Below are 19,070 nucleotides of genomic sequence, written 5' to 3' on the forward strand. Positions count from 1 at the left end.
AACTAGTAAGTCCTTCTGAAAGCCTTTTCGAAATGGAGAGAAGTCAGTTTTGCCAAGTGTCAGAATCTTCGTGAGTCACACGACTCTGGTACCTCTTGGAGTTGAGATTGTAACTGACAGCAAGATTGTTGACACTGCTGTGATCTATATGGTTTCTTATGAGGGATGTAACACATTTTGACAAAGTTCTTCTGCAGATACTACGTTAAGACTTTTTCCCATGCTTTTCTAAAGCTTCTCATTAGAAAGGGCAGCCCTTTAAACACTTCTTTTCCTCATGAAGGCCCAGTTACAAACCTGGAGGCTGAAATAAGCCGTACGACTACTTATCATAGAATCACAGAATCACTAAGGTTGGAAAAGACCACTAAGATCATTAGTCCAACCATCAACCCATCCCCACCATGCTCATTAACCATGTCCTCCCTGGGCAGCCCGTTCCAATGCTTCACCCCTCTTTCTGAGAAGAAATTCTTCCTAATACGCAGCCTGAACCTTCCCTTATTCCCTATTATCCTTATATCTGATGATATGCCATGATGACATTTTTCAGAACACCAGTGGTGCCGTTCTGACATGCACTACTGGACAAACATTTCTTCTAAGGCTGTGTATCAGGATAGCTATACTTTATTTGGATGAACGAGCATCTCCTTTTTTTCTTAACAATATACACCAAGAGTACGAAAAACCAGAGCAAACCTAGCCCCTGAGTAACCACAGAAAGTATTCCAAAACATTTTACCCATGTCAGCACCCGCATGGGCCTTAATGGTGCTGACAAAACGATTATGAAGATAATTAGTGGTTTCTCTTCACAGGCTCTGTAGTCTGGAGATAGCAGCCGGGGTTGGCTGGGATCTTCATGGAGGGGGGCAGAAGGAGGCCAGGGAGCAGGGAGCTGCCACAGCTCGTGTGACGCCTCTCTGCTGCTCCCCAGCCAGCACTGCACCTGCATCACCACAGCTCGCCCACAGCAGTGATCTAGAAGGGGAATCACTGAACGTCTGCTTCACGTGGGAAAATCAGTGAAACTACCTACATGAACATATTCAGTGAGGATTACTAATCACGTCTAGTGTTTATTATGTTTGCTTGGGATAATGTAGTAGCCCTCAGTATATTAAAAACCACAGAAAATTCTGAGCTGTACAAAATTTTTGCTCATATATATGCAGGGTCAGCTTTACCCACGCGTGGTCACAAAAGGCCCAGAGAGAAGGGTGTGCACAGCGATGCCTCCCTGGGGCAGCACCAGCCCCATCTTGCATAACCTGCTGGAGAGGCAGGAGAGGGCTAAGATGGACACGGCCTCAGAACGTGTCACTGCGCTCACACTCGGCAATGTTGCGGCACAACTTAATGAGCTCTTACCTGACGGGATTTCATGTTGTGACTAAGGGTGGATGCTGAATATGTGAATGTTGTTATCTGAACTACTCTTCCAAGCAAAAACTTCATTATGTATCACATTTCATAAAAAAAGGTTTGTTTTTCAGAGATCAGACTAGACTGTATAATCAAAATATATCTAAATCATATTTCCTTCTCACTGCAAATGGAATTCCAATGATCTCAGGGCTAAGTTGGCTGAGGTCTCTGGAATGTATCTGTGTTATATGCACTATCTCAGATAAAGTCCTTCTTGACCAAAAAGACAAATACAAAGCATACACCACCTTCCCCCAACCCTTCACCGCAAATCTGTCCTGTCAACAGTGGAGATGGTCTGTGCCCTGTTGACACAGCCCTGCACGCTGGCCAGTGAAGGAGAAACGATCAGTCTCAAAGTAAAGAGCACCTGGGCACGCTCTGCTTTACCAGCGCTCATATTATTAGTTAGACAGGACGAAAGGCAGTATTCTACAGCATCAGCATCCTCATTTTTCAAGAGATATTTCTTGTATTTGAAACCAAAATTTATTCAGCCAGCGTATGCACTCCATCACTAAAAGGCTCTTTGAATGTAAGGAGGTAGAGATGCTCTAAAATCACGCACGTGGAGCTGCTTGGGAGCAAGGTCTGCGTTTGCTCAGAGCAGGCAGCCAGCACCAGGCTGAGCCCCCTGCTCCCAGATGCTGGCTGCGTGGGAGCAGGCAGCTGAGGGACAGGCACTGCCGGCATCCAGCTGCAGCCCCCCACTGGCTGGGGACAAGGCAGCCTCCACCCCTGCTAGAGAACCCCACCACAGCCCTCCTGACCGCGCCAGCTGCAGGACACAGGGATGCTCCCTCTGTGGCACGCTCCCCAGGCACTGCTTGGGCCCTGCACCACCACAGCCTGGCCCCAGCTCCCAACCACGGTCACTTCTCAGGGCTCCAGCAGGGCCCGGCACTCTGCATGTCTCATATTTTTAGCAATGACCCCGCTGCTGCAGTGCTTTACAGCTGAAACAAACACGCCATTATATAACATTATTATGGTTGTATTGCAGTCCTTGCCTCAGAGACACGAAGTGCAGAGACTATGAAGATTCAGCTGCGTTGAGGGACAGAAGACAGCGCACAACCGGACACTGCGTGCATTATATCTTGATTAAAAATAGGGGTGTAACAGAGTGCTTGGACCGAGGCTATCCCCTTACCCCATCAAAAAGTTATGCACATATAAATTTTGAATGACTTGCAGCATGAAAACAAATTGCTAGACCGCCAGCTGAGATTTCAACTCATTTTCAGCTTCTAATTATGCTTGAGCAGCTCTTGAAAACACAGAAATCTGTTTCTGCCTGCATAGCAGGGCATGGAATGAGCAAGACAAATATTGTAGTAACCTTCATAAGCAATCCAAAAGCTATTGTGCAAACTGTCCCCTGCCCCTCTTCTCTCTGAAGTCAGTACTGATTGTGGAAACAATAATAAGATGCTTCCATTATTGACCGAGTTCTCTATTTTTAACATTCACTACAATATTTTAAACAAGCACTGGATGTAGTCTGTGATAGTATCTTTCCTTCCAGAAGAAGTATTTAACATACATACTTTGATGTAAGTACAGATCCACAGACAGATAATTTTCTTCTGAACAAACTTGTTTCTGTAAGTATAAATGCAATGCAAACGTAACTGGCACAGTCCTGTCTGTGGTAACAGCTGTAATTAAGCCATACCAGCTCCTATTGTCAGGGATGTTTATTAAGCTCCACTTTGCAATGGAAGGGCAAACAACTGTGACTACACCCATGTTTTAGCAGCAGCGGGATACAGATGTTACATTCTGAACTGCACTGGCCTCACATCCCTTCAGTTCTGCAACAAAGCTCACATTTTTCACCTTTCTTTCCTAGTTTATGTGTTTCAGAATATGGAGAACATTCGCTAGGCTATTCTGCCTTGCTCTGTTGTATGTCTGAAGGAAAAAAAGTGTAAAATGCACTGCATAAGGCATACTGCTTTTCAAAATCCCATTTCCAAGCTTTTTCTGGGGTCTTTTTAGGAGGACATATTCCTTGTTCACAAAGAATTCCCACATGACATTAGTATTGCCACCTGCTCCTCGCTGGCTGCTGAGACTGGCAGCACGGAGGCTGGCTCTTACCTCCCAGGTGCCACAGGCACAGCTTCCCACCTTGGGTTAATCACTGAACTCCTCCCAGCATCAGTAAAACATCAACAGGGGACTACATGGCCTAATTAATAGCTTTAAGAAGAGTTTTACGTGCCTTAGAAATTATCCGGTGGCACATAAATATACAATACTGCTGTAGAATTGCTGTTGAAGAAGACAAAATTAAGCGAAATAAGTTGCTCTGAAAATAACGCCTCCTCCTTATTTCCATGGAAAATACAACAGATACAAAAAGCACAATAACACTATTGGATAGATCAAATTCTCAGCTACAAAACTCTGTTTTTCAGCACAGTCACCACACTGTTACCACTGTATCCCCACTGTAGCTCCTTGCAGTGAGCTGTGTGCCAGGGAGCACCTCTGGATGCTCTGCTCCGCAGCGCTGTGGTTTGCCACATACGGGACGGACAGCTGGGCCTTCTTGAAAGCTTTACTATACTGCAGAGGACAAACTGAGTTTTAAGTTCTTCATATTATCACCATAGTTTCTCCTTCAGCATTACAGTTGTGAAATCCACATCCTTGGAGGGTTTCAAGACCAGAGTGGTTGAAACCCTGAACAACCTGCTCTGCACTCACAGTGAGCCAGCTTTGAGCAGGAGGCTGGAGCTCTCCTTCTGTCCCTTCTGACCCAAATTATGCCACAATCCTAAGTCTACTGTTTCTTGCTAGCAAAAATCAGGATTTCCTAGGGTTTCAAACATAGAGAGGGTAGACTTAGATGGGGTATAAGAAAAAGGTTTTTTTCATAATAAGAGTAGTGAAGCACTGGAACAGGCTGTCCAGAGAAGTGAGGGATGCCCCATCCTTGGAGACACCCAAGGTCAGGCTGGACAGGGCTCCAAGCACCTGATGGAGCTGTAGGTGTCCCTGTTCACTGCAGGGGAGTTGGACTAGATGACCTTTAAAGGTCACTTCCAACTCAAATGGTTCTAAGATTCTGTGAATCTTAGGTTCTGCACATTTTCAACCTTTCTGAAGTATTTTCCACCTCCAGTGGAGGTCACTTTTTCCAGCTTCTTATATAATCACAGGGAGCTTTATTATGCCTCTTCTCCCTTTCTGCTATCTGACAGGAAACATTACTGCCATTTGGCAAACAGCGTGCTTTTAGAGGTTTTTCCTTATTCCTTTCTCCAACAGATATCGTATGAGTTCTAAAAGGCAGGTCAGCCTTGCATACACCTACACGAGAATTCCTCTCTCTGAAAAGCCAATAAAGATGAAAACAAAATAAGTGATATACAAAACTTAGTAAAATGACTGCTGGAATCAGAAACCAAAAGGGAGAAGCTAGAAAATGAACAACTAAGACATCCTTTTTTTTCACTTCCAAATTCTCTATACTTAGGTGTTTTAAGAAATTGTTGGTGGTATTTTATTTCCGTTAAGCATCATACAATATCCAACCAAAGACACTTCAAGTATTTTTGCTTTTATGGATTTATGATCTGTACTGCTAGAGCTAAAAATCTTTCTTTAATTTTCCTTGCAAATACAAGCTGGTATAAATGGCTTCAGTGAGTAATTTTCCTTGAGGGCCACTACATAAGTCTGGCATATTTTCAGACTATCCACATCACTGAAGGTTGCTTACTGCTTTGAGCAAAACAGTGAAAGTACTGCCATCCTCATGACCAGGCATCCAAGGAGACAACTGTTTTGCTAGTTATAGAACAAAGGGACTCTCTGTTTGCACAAACACTTGTGTGCTTTTTGGTTTCTTCTCCAAGCCTGTCCACACTTAGAGCTCCTGGTGGGCTCTAACATGCGGGCAAAGCAATCCACATGTGATCAGTGAGTCCCCATTGCCTGCTTATCATATGATTAAACCGCTTGTGATTCCCTTTGCTGTGGTCACCCTGCAATGGAGCCTTTCAGATGAAGTTTACAAAATACTTCTCAGAGATCTGTTGTTCTCAGTACATACATCTGAAATTGTAACACAAGGATTGTAGGATGAAGCACCACTGGAAGGCAATAAATCAGGATGCCAAACAGTAATTTCTGACTGTCTGTTCAACCTCTCACCCAGTTCACCCAGGAGAGACAGCAGCACTCTCCAGTTCTGACAAGCCAGGAGGAAGCTCTGCTAAGCCATAAAAAGAAGCTGCTGCACATCTCAGATATAATGACTACGTGATATGGGAGGGTGAAGAAAATGGTGATGCTAAAATGAGGAGCTGGAAGATGGGAAACGGTTGCTTTGGGGACTGGAATGTATCCAGGTCTACTTTTGTCTACATAAACTGAATCCACAGCCCAAACTGAATCCACTGCACTAGCAATGTGGCAGATAATTTACAACAAAATACCAACACAGACAAGCTTTCTGGAAAAAGCCTCCAACAACTAAAACCAGAGCGTAAACAATCTGCAAGACTCAGCCCCACATAGTGCTGTGAGGGAGTGGGCAGTACAGGCTGACAGGCAGAGCAATGCTCCAGCTCTGACTTACAGTCCCATTAACGAGGATGGCCATGACAGACAGATTCTGGTCCTTGTATGATATCCACGGACCTCGGCCACATTCCCCAAGATTTCTGTGCCTTAAAGATAAAAACGTATCAGCCAGAAACAGTTTTATCAAGTGTTTTATGGCATGTTTCTGCTTCCCTTCATAAGACACTGGGAGGCATTTTCTCATCGTGGGCTGTGTACTGGTATCTACTTCAACATAGGCAGTGCAACCGTGCAACAAGATGCCTGTTGCCTAAGCCACAGATTTCATTTTTTTCTGATTCTTCTAAAATGGTGGTGTCCCTAAAAATCCCTAAAAGAACAACCCCGTCATGTAGAGAACTGAAAGAAAATTCTAATTTAACTGAAGAGCCCTAAAGCTGCCTCAGTTCAGACTTGTTCCCAAGAGAAATTGCTGGGAGCCATCTACCGCTGCTTCCCTCTTTGCTTTCTGTTGCTGGCAAGATTGAATCTATTTTTTACTGACATGCCACTTATAATATGCAGTGAAACGCAGACAAAATGCAAAGAGGAATTGCAAGCAGTCTTGATAAACATTTGACATCCATTTCCAATGCTTGGAAACAGCTTTGTGATGCTCTGAGCTCAGGTAACGCAGTTTCGCACTTTGGTGGTTTAGTTACACCAAAATTTCAGTTGTGAGGTGACCAGCTGCCTTACAGAAGAGTATCTTCTAGCATCCTTATATTTAGACCGCTGCATGTAGTGGCTCTTAGTCTGCAGTTTGGCTGTGCTGCTGATTTTCTGAGTAATCGCTCAAGTCCCTTAATTTACTAAGTTGAATCACCTATAAAGTAAAACTGAACTATAAAAGCACTTCTGTAAACCACTTGAAGATCTTGTGATGCATACGTTATCTAAATGTTGTTTTTTATGGCAAACATTTCTTTTTTGCCACAGTCACAATTTTCTTACCTATCTCCAAACAGAATTGGAAATACGTTTTGTTAACACTTCATCGACACCCTTTGGTTTGCAGATTTGATTTTAAACATGGAGGTCCTCATCTGCTCGATTTACTTTTTCATTCTCATTTTCCTCAGCGTTTCTCCTGATCCCCAGATAAGATCTCATTTGCGCTGCTCTGGCAATCTCAAGCTCTCTGGCTGCCTTTAACCTACTGAATCACTTCCTTCCTTTACGCGATGCCTGTAAACTACTCTTTGCCTGATCTGAAGATTAGCACTTCAGTCATATTTCTCTTCTCCACTGTGGCAACTTTGCATGCTGGAATGGATGTTGCAAGGTAATAATTTGTGCTACGTTTCAAATCTAGCTCTTCTTTCATCATTTCTGTCCTTTTCCTTTTGTCCTGCTAGGAAACTTCCTGCGCTGGCTTTGTTGAGAGCTTATACCTCTTTCTTTCTGTTTCTTTTCGTAAATTACTTTGAGCAGCCATAAAAATAATGTTATCTGAGGATGCAGGTACATTTACAAAATGTCACAAAAACATACTATTGGCAATAATCCCAGAGCAAAACAAAGATATTTCAGGAAGCCTTCAATATAAAAATAAATTCTATTCTAACCAAGGAGTCCCGTGCTTTGTCAGAGGAATGGGTTCTGCCAGCTTTTTCATAGCTGCCAGCACCTTTCACACAGTGAGATCCTCACTGAAACGAGTTGGGTATTGGAATTACATGACAGTCCCGTATCTACAACTACTGAGTAAGGCATCCCTAGTGCTACTGACATCCCTCTGCCCATTTGTGGTGGTATGGTAACCACAGCCATTATCTGAAAGAAGAAAACTATCAGGATGCTATCTAACTCATTTTTCCTAGTCTTATAAAGGAGTTCACAGTTGGAAATAAAGGCAGGAGACAGCAGCTGGTCATTCATGCACTGCAGTACTAACAAGAGTATAACACCAGCTTGGTGGAAGAATCAGTGAAATGTGCTCACTGGACACAGGAGCAGAATCCAAGAATTTCAAAGCTGCCCTTCCACCTCAGTCCACAACTCATCAGATGACGCTGAATAACTAAAATCAAGCTTTTACCTACCTGTACTTCCTCGGGCAGATACTGTGCCTCATTTGTGATGGAAGGTGCAGCCCAGGGGAGGGCAAAAACGGCTTCAAATCCTGTCTGCATTTCCTGAACTCTGCCCACGCCCAGCGTCATGGCAGCTCCCTATGAAAATCAGCAGAACACTACAAGCACAATTCATCAAGTGCTCAGTGGACTTCCTATGATGGGAGCCACAAAACACGGGCCTCCTTAAATCAAGCATGCCATGGGAATTCCCTCCCAGTCCCTTGCAAGTCCTCTGAAATTCTCCATGTCCCTGCAGCAGACAGGAAGACAAGAGGAAACTGGGATCCCACTGAGCTATACAAAAAACAACAGCAGCCACAGCAACAGCCCTAACTCCTCAGTAGTGCAACATACTTCTTAAACTGACTGACTTTAATAAGAAGAAATGCGAATAAAAAGTACACTTGGAACCCGAAAAATTCAGGGTAGCATGGAGGAACAGAATGGGGCTGCATGGTGAGTGTCAGGCTTACACATCCTCTTGCACATCTGTTGCATGTGAAGATGCCACGGTGTGAGGATAAAACCAGCTGCTGCCCAGTCCACTGTCAGCTCTGGTCACTGCCTTACCATTTTCCTAAGGATAACACTAATATTTTTAATGTTTCTACACAAGAAAGAGCTGATATAACACACTCTTCTGGTACTGTACCAACACTTTCAGACTTACATGAGACACTATTATAATCTATTTGTATCACCAGTCTGAATCATTTAATAGCCCTCATCTTTGGAGAAGTACTCAGCTCAAGCTAAACACTGCTGTTCTTCAGACCGACTTCACTGCCATGTGGAATGAATGGATGTTACATATGGTATTACAGCATTTCCAGATTTCCACTCTGCAGATGGCCACGGCATTTTCCACATGACTCCTGCTGTAATATCAGAGCCACATAAGTCATTTATAAGTAATTGATATGTCACAGCACCTTACAGCGTGCTGCGCAGTGTTCAAAGCTGAACAGACAATGCATAAGAAACACTAACATGTCTTTGTGTTACTTTTATACACAGAGCATACACACACCCCCAAAAAGTAGGAAAGCAGAACAGATACTGACGTGTTAGCTAGCACACGAAAATGTCAGAACTACCATTAAATACGATCATCTAAAATGAGACACAGTTACAAAGACCATGCCCACAGAAAATGAAAGGTTACTTGCAGCGTGGTCAAGGCACTGAAAATGCTATTACTATTGATCTGAATTCACTAGTATTACTGGCAATTACTTTGTTACTGGAGGAAAAATGTGTCTAATTGCTGAGAACAACCCTTCCTTCTTTGTTTTCCATTCTCCTTCCTCTTCCACTGGGTAAACAAATACACAATATTTTTTTGTCTTTTATAATTACTGCAAGATTAAATAACCTTTTTAAGAAACATTAGCAACAAGAAACGTGATGAAAAATATTGAGGGATACAAGGAAAAGTGGTTTTGCTGCTAAGAGTATGCAGGGTGAAGAACGAGATCCCACCAGCTCTGACCCTTGAAGAATTTGATGTATTATCCAGAACTCTCCAGAAACAATAAAAATAACCATAAAAAGAACATTCCCACTGGTACCAGAACTAAGTATTCAGAACACATGGATATCTGTTTTCTTTAAATATTTTCTGTTTGCTTCTAAACCTATTTCATTGCAAAGCTTCACAGTTTGCCGTCTTCTTCAGGCTCCCAGCAGTGACATTCAGCTGCTGAAGTTCCAGGTGTTGCTATCCCAGGCAGACCAAGACACCACTCGCAGTACCCCTACTCCTTTCAGCAGCAGCTGTGTGTTTAGCCCAAAACAACCTAATAACAGCAATACTGTACCTCCTTGTCAGAAGAAACTTGCGGAAACGTTTTCCTGAGAGACCATAACAAAACAGCTTCAGAGTGCACACAGACCAGCCAGAACAGCTACAACGCTGAAGCTGAACGCGAGTGCCTGACATCACTAAGATAGTCAAATTTCAACTTTGATCTGAATCGGCAATATGTTCCCTTTAACAGGTCTGACACATCTCCACTGTGCCTTGGTGCAGAACTACCAGTCAGTCATCAGCACATTTGATCTTCTTCTGGGAATGCACTGGCCTGTGAGTGCCAGCTGCTTCCAGCCTGGCCGGAGCCAGCACTGCTGCCGAGAAGGGTCTGCAACACAGCTCCTTGCTGGGAAGTTAACACCGAAATATCAACAGTTGCTTGCCCACATAAAGGAAGTGCTCAGTAACTGAGCATGGATCCCTCAAAAGGGAAGGATTTCTGGCCCTGTACATTAGGGATACACTAAGAAGTTCAATCCAGTGATGCACGTTTTGCCTATGCACCAAGCAGCTCGCAGCTGGGGCAGGTTCAGCATGTAGGCACCCGCGATGCAGGCAGCTGTGCGGTTTCCATGTCTGCATGCCAGCTGGGAGCCCTGCATAAGCAGCTCTGCCAGTCCCGAGGCTACATCGCCACCACAGCACCCCGAGCTCACCAGCCCAGGCAACTGCAGTGACTGAGCTTTGCTGTCAAATATTACAAAAACGTTCATGTTTTTTTTTTTTTTCCTATCTGCTTATCAGTTAGGAAGACAGCTCTTGTGAATGCTAACACACATAACTAAATGCTGATCTCGTAGCTCAGGTCGGTAGGCACCTGTCTTCACAGGGAATGTGACACTGGCTTACATCTCTGTCACGATGGAGACAGGTTTGTACAGAAACACGAAGAAGGAAACATTCCTTTTGGATTATGCAAACTCCCACACATGCTGTCATACGAAGAATTTGTGTGGGAACCTATTTACAAAAGTGGAACTCACTGTCATTACACTGCACTGAAGCAGAAAAAAAATTAACATGCTGTAAGTCAAATGTCACAGCAGAATTTAATATGCTGGAATTCTTGGAAAGTGTTCTAATGCTTTCAGCTCAAACAGCATGCATTGCTTTTTATAGCAAGGAATTTTAATTATTATTAGTTTCTGGCAATCCCCATAGTTTGCTGGCTTTTTCTAACCCTCAGAGCTTAAAACCTGAAGAGAAACAGAAGGCAGGAGAAAAGGGAAGAATGCCTAATTCAAATACTCAACATCTATGTATCCACGACTTACTAATATGGCAATGTGCGAGCAGGAATTCAAGGTTGAGACATAACTCCCATTTTGTCCTCAAATGTGCCATTATTAATTAACCAAATTCTCGTAACTGCAAAAATAGGTCAGGAGTGGGGAAGTGACAAGATCACATCAAGGATGGCAGTGCTACAGACGGACTGAGGAAAGGCTAGCAAAATGCTCTGAGTGGAGGACAGAAGGAACCAGGACATGCTGCTGCTGCTTCTACCAAAATCAAGTCCCAGGGGCCAAGTCACATACGTGTAAATTTGTCTCAGCAGATTTACAAGTAAACAAATTCTGCTCTGCACTGCTTTCATTATGAAGATGTTAACACTGCTGAGTTACCATAGTCTGCACCCCATTTCTTCTCCTTGTTACTTGTCTACCCACATGCTCCCTCACGAGGCAGCACCACCCCAGTTCACCAGGCCCACCTCCTCCACTCTCCACACTGATGCTTCACTGTGGTTGCACTTGGCCATGAATTAACAATATCAACTTCAGACAGCCCCGTGGCAATGCCACGGCCTCCTGCTCCCCTGCCCATAAGCCATGTCCTGCCTGCTTCCACCAAGAAGCTGGCTGCCCCTGCTGTCACCCTGCCTACCGTGGCTGCCCCAGGCCCGGCTGTCCCTCCTGGCCAGCTCCTCCTCAGCCACACTGAGGGCATGACGCAGGTTTGCTGCGCTAAGGCAAGAACACACTCGCATTTTGATGAATATCTGGAAGGAATACCTCATACGCTGTAATTTTGACTGTGGCAGTCAGGCAGTTATTACAGCACCATCTAAGGCCAGCTTGTTCGGTGTGTGTACTCGGGTGTAGGAGAGCCGTGCATCAAAGGGATGAACCAACACTGCCACAAGGCTCCGTGCCTTGGCCTGTTGACTCGTTTGCTCTGAGTTCTGGTTTCCACCAGAAACCTTTGTTACTTTAGCAACAGGAGAAAGAGAATTCTGGAAAAGTTCTGAGCTGAGACAGTGATGTGGCAAACCCAGAGCAACGAACTGTCCCTCTGGACATTCTGGAAAATTATCCCGAAGACCTGTTCAAAACTGGATTGATAGGACGTCCTATGCTCTCCGCTTCAAAAATTAAAGAAAACAAAGACATGAAGCTAGAAACTATTGAGCATTTCCTATTGTATCTACTGTTGCAGATGGGAAATTTTAGTACGAAGAGGCAGCAGTTTCCTGCTAGGTGGCTACATTCAGAGCTGGAGAGAATCCGGGTTTCCCTGCACTTGGGCATTCTGTGAATTGTGGCAATGCAGTACGGTCTGTAAGAAAAGGATTTGCGCAGAAGCCTTTTCCCCTCTACAGAGGATTCTCTGCACCTCTTTTATGCCTGTCAACATTTCCCCAAGAGGGAAAATATTTGCACAAGACAAGTTTCACAGTATAACCTTATCTATCCTTCACGATTTGTTGTATGTTAGATGAATAATAAAGCGACTTGAAAAACAATATTCATGGATTTGCATCTTGTACGTTTTATATAAAAGTTAAACCGTGATTTTTTATGCAAGCTTCAATTGATAACATTTATCAACATTCAAGATTCAAAAGTTACCAGTGTTGTCCTTGTTAACCTTTTTCCACTTGGAAATACCTTAAGGATCTGTGGGCTGTTGTGTTAAGCTACCCTTCAGCATACAAAATTCATCCAGATATCTTCTGATGACTAGATTCATACCAGATTGTCTTTGTTCCTCTGTGGCCACTGGGAGGGTCTGAACTCCTTGCTACCTAAGAGACCACTTGGTAGTTACTGGCTAAACAAGTACCCATAGCAACTTCTTATCAATACTTCTCTGGGCCCTCCCTTACTTTCCCACATCTCCCCGTAAACCTACCACTTGAAATGTTGTTACACAAAAGGAATTTTAGCTGATCATTTAGGTTAGATGGTAAGAGAAATGTTCTTACAGATCTTTTTCTCTGCCACTTACTTTACTGTACCACCATCACAGTACTTAAAATCTCTTTTGGAAAAGCTAAACAAGCTGTTCTAGGCACAGAATAGCATCTCATTTACTGATGAATAGTAAAAGTATCTCCTATGCGCTCCTTACCCTACAAATTCATGAAACCCAAGATGCTACCATACTGTCTGTTTCAGATCACCTTGCTCTTTTCCAGCCTCACTAGGCCAGGGCTATGCAAAGTCTACATCCATTTAAAGTTATTAAATTTTAATAATAAAACTTTCTATTTGTCACCTGTTACTTCTATGTAGAAAAACTCACAGATGGGAGAGATGGCAGATCAGAAATGATAAACCTTGCCAACAGTGAGATACAAGAATAACATAGCAGAAATTCATTCTCTCAATTACCTCCAGTCCTGATTAATGAATAGTTTTTCTATTTATCTTGTATAGGGACTTCAACAACTGAAGCACCATACATTGTCCCTGGGACTGCAAGTGTATCTGCCTCGCTGCATAAGAAAACAGATAAGAGTGCTCAATAACAGGCATTCAAGAAATGCAGAAGTGGAGTGCCAAATGCAAAGAGCTGCAATGTGTGGGAAGAAAGGAGCTGAGAGGCTTGATGTTCTTGAAATGATGAACCAAGCCCAGTACAAAATTTCTACAGATCACAGGCAATAGTGAGCACGGACAAACCCTGTTGTGCTGGGCTGGCACTTTCAGAGCCTATCTTTATGCAGTGGCACCCCACAGTGCCGCACCCCTTACCAGCAGAAGGGGATTTGCGGGGAAAGGCCATGCTGCCTGCTCTCCTAGGGAAGCCACCAGCCTTGTCCCACTGCCCCCAGCTCCAGGCTGCCCCACCCTCACCTCCAGCTGTGCCCTGCGAGATGGGCAACGTCAGCACGTGCAGACCGCACCAAAGCTCCTGTCCTGCGAGCCATGCAAAATCCTGCTCCAAAGCACTGCTAGAAGAGGAGGGAGGAAAGAAAAAATAGAAGGAGCGGATACAAGTTCTATTTAAGATGACTGACTTAAAAAAAAAAAAAGAAAGAAAAAAGTCTGAGAGGTTGTACTTTCGATTATATTTCAATTTTAATTCCCTGTTGGCAGTAGCTATTCTCATTTCATTGCCCTTAATTTCTCCTCGGGCCTATCTGCAAGTTTAATATAAGTCTTTGTGCATGCTCAGGACTTGTTCACATAATTGAGTGAAACTAGAAGCCACAGTTATGCCAAAAGGTTTTATTAAGGTATTAAAGAATAATCAGCAATCTTTCCCCAGCCTCTCCCCAGTAAGACTGCACAAAGATTTAGCTGATGTTTTATTTAAGCACTGGCATCATACATTATCTAATGCAGTTATTAAAATTAATCAGATATGAGAAACTTTACGAAGTGCAGGGCTTCCTTATACAGGAACTTAAAGGAAAACATCGGTAACACCAGTACAGTGTACGCCAAGAAATTCCCACTCCACAAAGCAGGGCATATATTTACAGCTGCTCCTGATGGGTCTTTGTCACAGATACGAAGATTTGGATAAAATAACACTCCTTCCCAACTGATCCTGTGCCACTTTTACATACTGCGGTCCTTTCCACCCATGTGAACTAGCTGAAAAGTCCACTTCTACTCCAAGTCCACGATAACCGAAATCTCTGCGTTCCAGATATGTTGATATTGTGCTCTATTAAATATTCCTTAGTCACAGGTATGGTACCTGCAGCATTGCTTCCTAACGATTTTGAAAGTAGAGCTTTCTTTCTTTCACCCTTCTGAACATGGACTTCACCCCATATTTAGTACCCGAATAATTCCTGGCTCCATGTTATCTGAGGCTTGGTTCCATAAAGCCTGGAAAGATCAATTTGGCAGGATGCATCACCATCAGCTCTGACTTTCCTCCTTGCTTTTTACCCCTTAAAACAACATATTCCTTATGGTTTTCTCATTTCTCCTCCATCCTTTAATTCCGCTCCCATTCTGAACTTCTCTACCCAGGTACCCTCAGCCACCTGCAGGACTCGGCCTGCTGGTTGTGTTCCAGTCCTGACAAGGATCACTCAGGCAGAACAAAGCAAGTAAGCTTCAGTACTGAAGTGAAGATAAGCAGACAGAGGCCTGCACTGCTTTAGGAACGGCTGCTGGAAACCAGGAGCAGGGAGCTCCGTTCCCATGTATCTGAGTGATCTGGGCCTGCATGTTGGGATGTTCTAACAGCAGCCTGTTCCCTTGGCCCAGCTGCTCAGGCCCTGCAGTCCAAATCCTTCCTTGGACAGAGTAAAGCAGAAAAGACTCCTCATTTTAGCAGCTGGCGATATGATTTATAAACCTCTCCACACCACTTTCTCGGACGGGCTCCCAGCTTCACTGGAGGCCACAGTTCTTGGCTCCCTTTGCTAGAGCTAATTCCATGATGATAAAGGGAAAACTGGGAGTCTTTGGCTATAGCTCAGCTTCCTACTCAGAGCGAAGTTCAAAATGAGTTTCAGAACCATGTTCAGATGTGGACTCACAAACAAATTTCTAATACAGAATAGCCAGACTGGAAATGTAGTTATGGTCCTGAAATGAAGCACTGCCATCAGGCAACCCCGTCACACAGAATTTTTCTCCATTCACACATGGAGACAATTCTGGAGAGGCTTTGCTGTAATATCTGATGTCCTTTGTAACTCAGAGTCAAAGACGGTGACTGTTTTCTTACACTTTTTGTGAAAGGTAACTGCCTGGTTGGGATACATCAACTGTTTGCATGCACGCCTGGCACAAACCCATGTCTGAAAGCAGCAAACCTTGATCATCCTGCTGAAGTATTTCCAACCTGTCCTCTGCCTGCCAAAATACAGCCCTGGAATGCAGACTCCATATGACTTGCCCCTCAACTTTAGATCCTGTCAACTTGCATTATCCATGGTAACAGTAAGGTTTAAGAAATACCCTCTAGCATAGAGCTTACACACACTGTTTTTTTTTAGCTCAAGCAGAATAAATACCAGATATCAGCAGTACCACACACATATCTTAATTTGGGAAACAGCTCAAAGTGGAATTTTACGTTTAAAGTTTCTTAAGTCTATTAATAATTTACATTCCATATGTAGTATACCTTTACATTCATATAAAAATTGCATTTGTAATATTAAAAAGAACGTGTGTTTAGGAGCCCCAAGTTGTAGGAAGAAAAATAATGGAAATTTTAAAACGGAAAACAATTAAAGGGCCATTTTCTTCTGCCATCAAAGTACAGTTATTCTTTCCTTATTTCATCTTAAAAGACACTTTTGACTGCCACTGCTAACTCTTAGCTTAGTAAGGTAAATCTGGACACAAATCTTTGTACGTTAAATTAAACAGTCATTCACTTTTTTAATGATAAAGAGAACAAAATTGCAGTCTGGAAGGACATTTGGAAATCCACAATGTTAACTGATTATCATGCCAAATTGATCTTTCCAGATGAAGTAAAACCAAAATCTGACAAATTCATCTCCTGACTGCTAACAGCCTCCAGTGAAATGATGACAACAGGACTACACTGCTTCCTCTTACAAGCTCGTTTACAATATGCTTTGTTGATGATATTTAAACAATAGCTAGTGCCAAAGGGGATAGGAAATGCTGATTACTTTAATCAGTCTCCTTGTTCAAACTAAAGAAGTGTCAACTCATCATTTTCAATATTTCCCAAGAAAACAAACTTGTTTTATCAGCTTGCCTACCTGCTATCCCTACCCAGCTGACAGGAGATGGAAACACCAATGAGTACTGAGTACAATAAGGCTGTGAATAGCGAATGGTTTAGAGAGTAACCCTACTGAGAAAGACATTGCAGTAAGGGTTGTAGGGTATTCAGGCACTCACAGGATATCACAGACCAGTATTTCTGCTGCTCAAGGAGAAGATTTTTTTCACCCGTCAAACTTTAAAAAATATTTTTGTTTTATATACTTTTCTAGGGTCAATAAAAAAAACAGTTTTCAGTATATAGATAACGTGAAATCTGTTTTATAGTGAGTAGGGTGAACTGACAGAAAATGTAATGTTTCACATTGAAAGTCCAACACTACCACCTTAAAATTTAAAAGCATTTTTCTGCCAGAAGTAAAATCCAGCTTCAAATAGGAGCACAAATCCTTTGGAAAGTCAACGTTAAGTTTATTTGTATGCTAGCCAAAACAGGTCTGCCCTAACTAAAGCCAGAAATACTCCTTGCCTCTCTGCGTGCAGGTCCTTTGCTGGGCCAGGGAGCAAGAGCCATAAACTTGTGACCCACGCCCGTAAATACCTCCCCACAGCAGCAGCCAGGAAGGTGCAGCACACAGCCACTACTGACAGCATTTCACATTGCCTGGGAGTGGCACAGCTCGATTGCCTCCCACGCTCCTGTACGGGGCCATGAACTTAAGGTATGCACTCATGTATAGCATTACGCACAGTGTGGTCTGTGATATCCCAACAAGCAAATTTTACTGCAAATAATGAACGGTGATACAAAATACATTCAATACATGCAGTAGAAATCTAGGAGGTATCATTTACATTTTTATGTTGGTTCCAAAGATACATGAAGCATCTTGCATTCATACTCCTGACATGACAAAGACAGAATCATGGTATTTTTGCCTGAAACACTACTAACGGCAACATGCAGTTGACATAGTCTAAAAATATCCTTTCTAAATACCCTTCTGAAAAACAACAAATAGTCTGTAAAAAAGTGCATTTAGGAGCTCTGTTGTTTGAATAAATAACACAGTAACTCAACACTAGGTGTGGCCTTCAGTTTATGGATTTCAATGATCCATAAATCATTGGTTATGATGTTAGGTTACAAAAACCTAAAATTGAAGAAAAAGCCCTGCAAGAAGGATGCATACATTTTTGTGATAGAGCTGTAAGAGGGAATATCTTCCTGCTAATAAACTGTTACCACAAGCAGACAATGCATAAATCAGCATTGTTCAACTGTGAAGATCTTCAGATTACATAACAAGAATTTGCCTATATAGCTCAGCCAGCACAGAGCTAAGAAAAAATCTTCATGTCACATAATTCAGCTGGACCTGCTCCTGCTGCCCCTGAAGGCAAAAGGAGTAATGCCCTAGAATTCAGTAGGAGTATGACAGGATCAAAAGCTGAGGTGCGATCAGTTTTGCTGTTTATGTTAGTGCTATAGCTGTAACTCTCCAACTGGAGAGGACACTATTGATGGTAATGAGACTCATCAACAACAATTCCACTTGCAGCTTTGCCTTAATCTGAGGTGCATACAGCAGTGAAGCAATCTACATTCAGGAAAGTAAGGAATCAATTCACTAAACAGGCTTTGCTTTTTCTTCCTATCAATTATTTCCACCAACGCAACTTTTCTACTAACACAGACCTAGAAACCTACACACTAAAATTACGCTCTTAAAATTGTATATATGTATATACTTAAACAATCATGGAAATTCCTAATGAAAAAGTTAGCTTCTTTTTGATTCCAGCCTGCCACACAGTTGTAGAAGAAAGCAGTATCTCCGTTTCTAAATTGTGTCAACATCATTACCTGGCTGGATAATGACACAATGTATTGAAGCAGTTTTGACAGGATGTAGTATTCTACCATCACTTCCCCTTTTCCCTTGGTGATCTTCTCCAGTTTTCTCCCGTTTTTCCTTCCAGTTTTTGACTGGCCATCCTCCCTAGTGAAGAGGACACACTGTTGCCAAAAAAAAGCTATGCTTTTAAGCTGCATAATAAGCTAACTTCTGAATTGTATGCAAATTACATTGAGATAAACTGTTATTAAATTGTGGACTTAAACACTCAGGGACCGTGCACGTCATTGTTAAAAATGACTTGTGTTTCAAGTAGCAACTGGCCTTGTGTTCTTTGTCTCCACCAGACAGCACTTCTGCTAGGAGCACTAGGTGCTCCATGGACCTACAAGGATCATAGAATCAC

General features: G+C 42.9%; 1 protein-coding gene across 6 annotated transcripts in view; it reads right to left on the reverse strand.

The window, feature by feature from the left end:
• The window catches only part of TJP1 (tight junction protein 1), a 158,106-nt gene that overhangs the window by 80,860 nt on the left and 58,176 nt on the right, over positions 1–19,070 (reverse strand). The window contains exon 1 of one of the 6 annotated variants that reach the window (XM_021407094.1): positions 8,058–8,180. The exons of the other annotated variants lie outside the window; for them this stretch is intronic. Coding sequence (XP_021262769.1) covers positions 8,058–8,177 — 120 coding nt within the window. The 5' untranslated portion in view covers positions 8,178–8,180. Of the gene's footprint in view, positions 1–8,057; positions 8,181–19,070 lie in introns of those variants that run through there. 6 annotated transcript variants of the gene reach the window in all.

This window comes from Numida meleagris, chromosome 9 (assembly GCF_002078875.1).
Source record: "Numida meleagris isolate 19003 breed g44 Domestic line chromosome 9, NumMel1.0, whole genome shotgun sequence".
NCBI lineage: Eukaryota > Metazoa > Chordata > Aves > Galliformes > Numididae > Numida > Numida meleagris.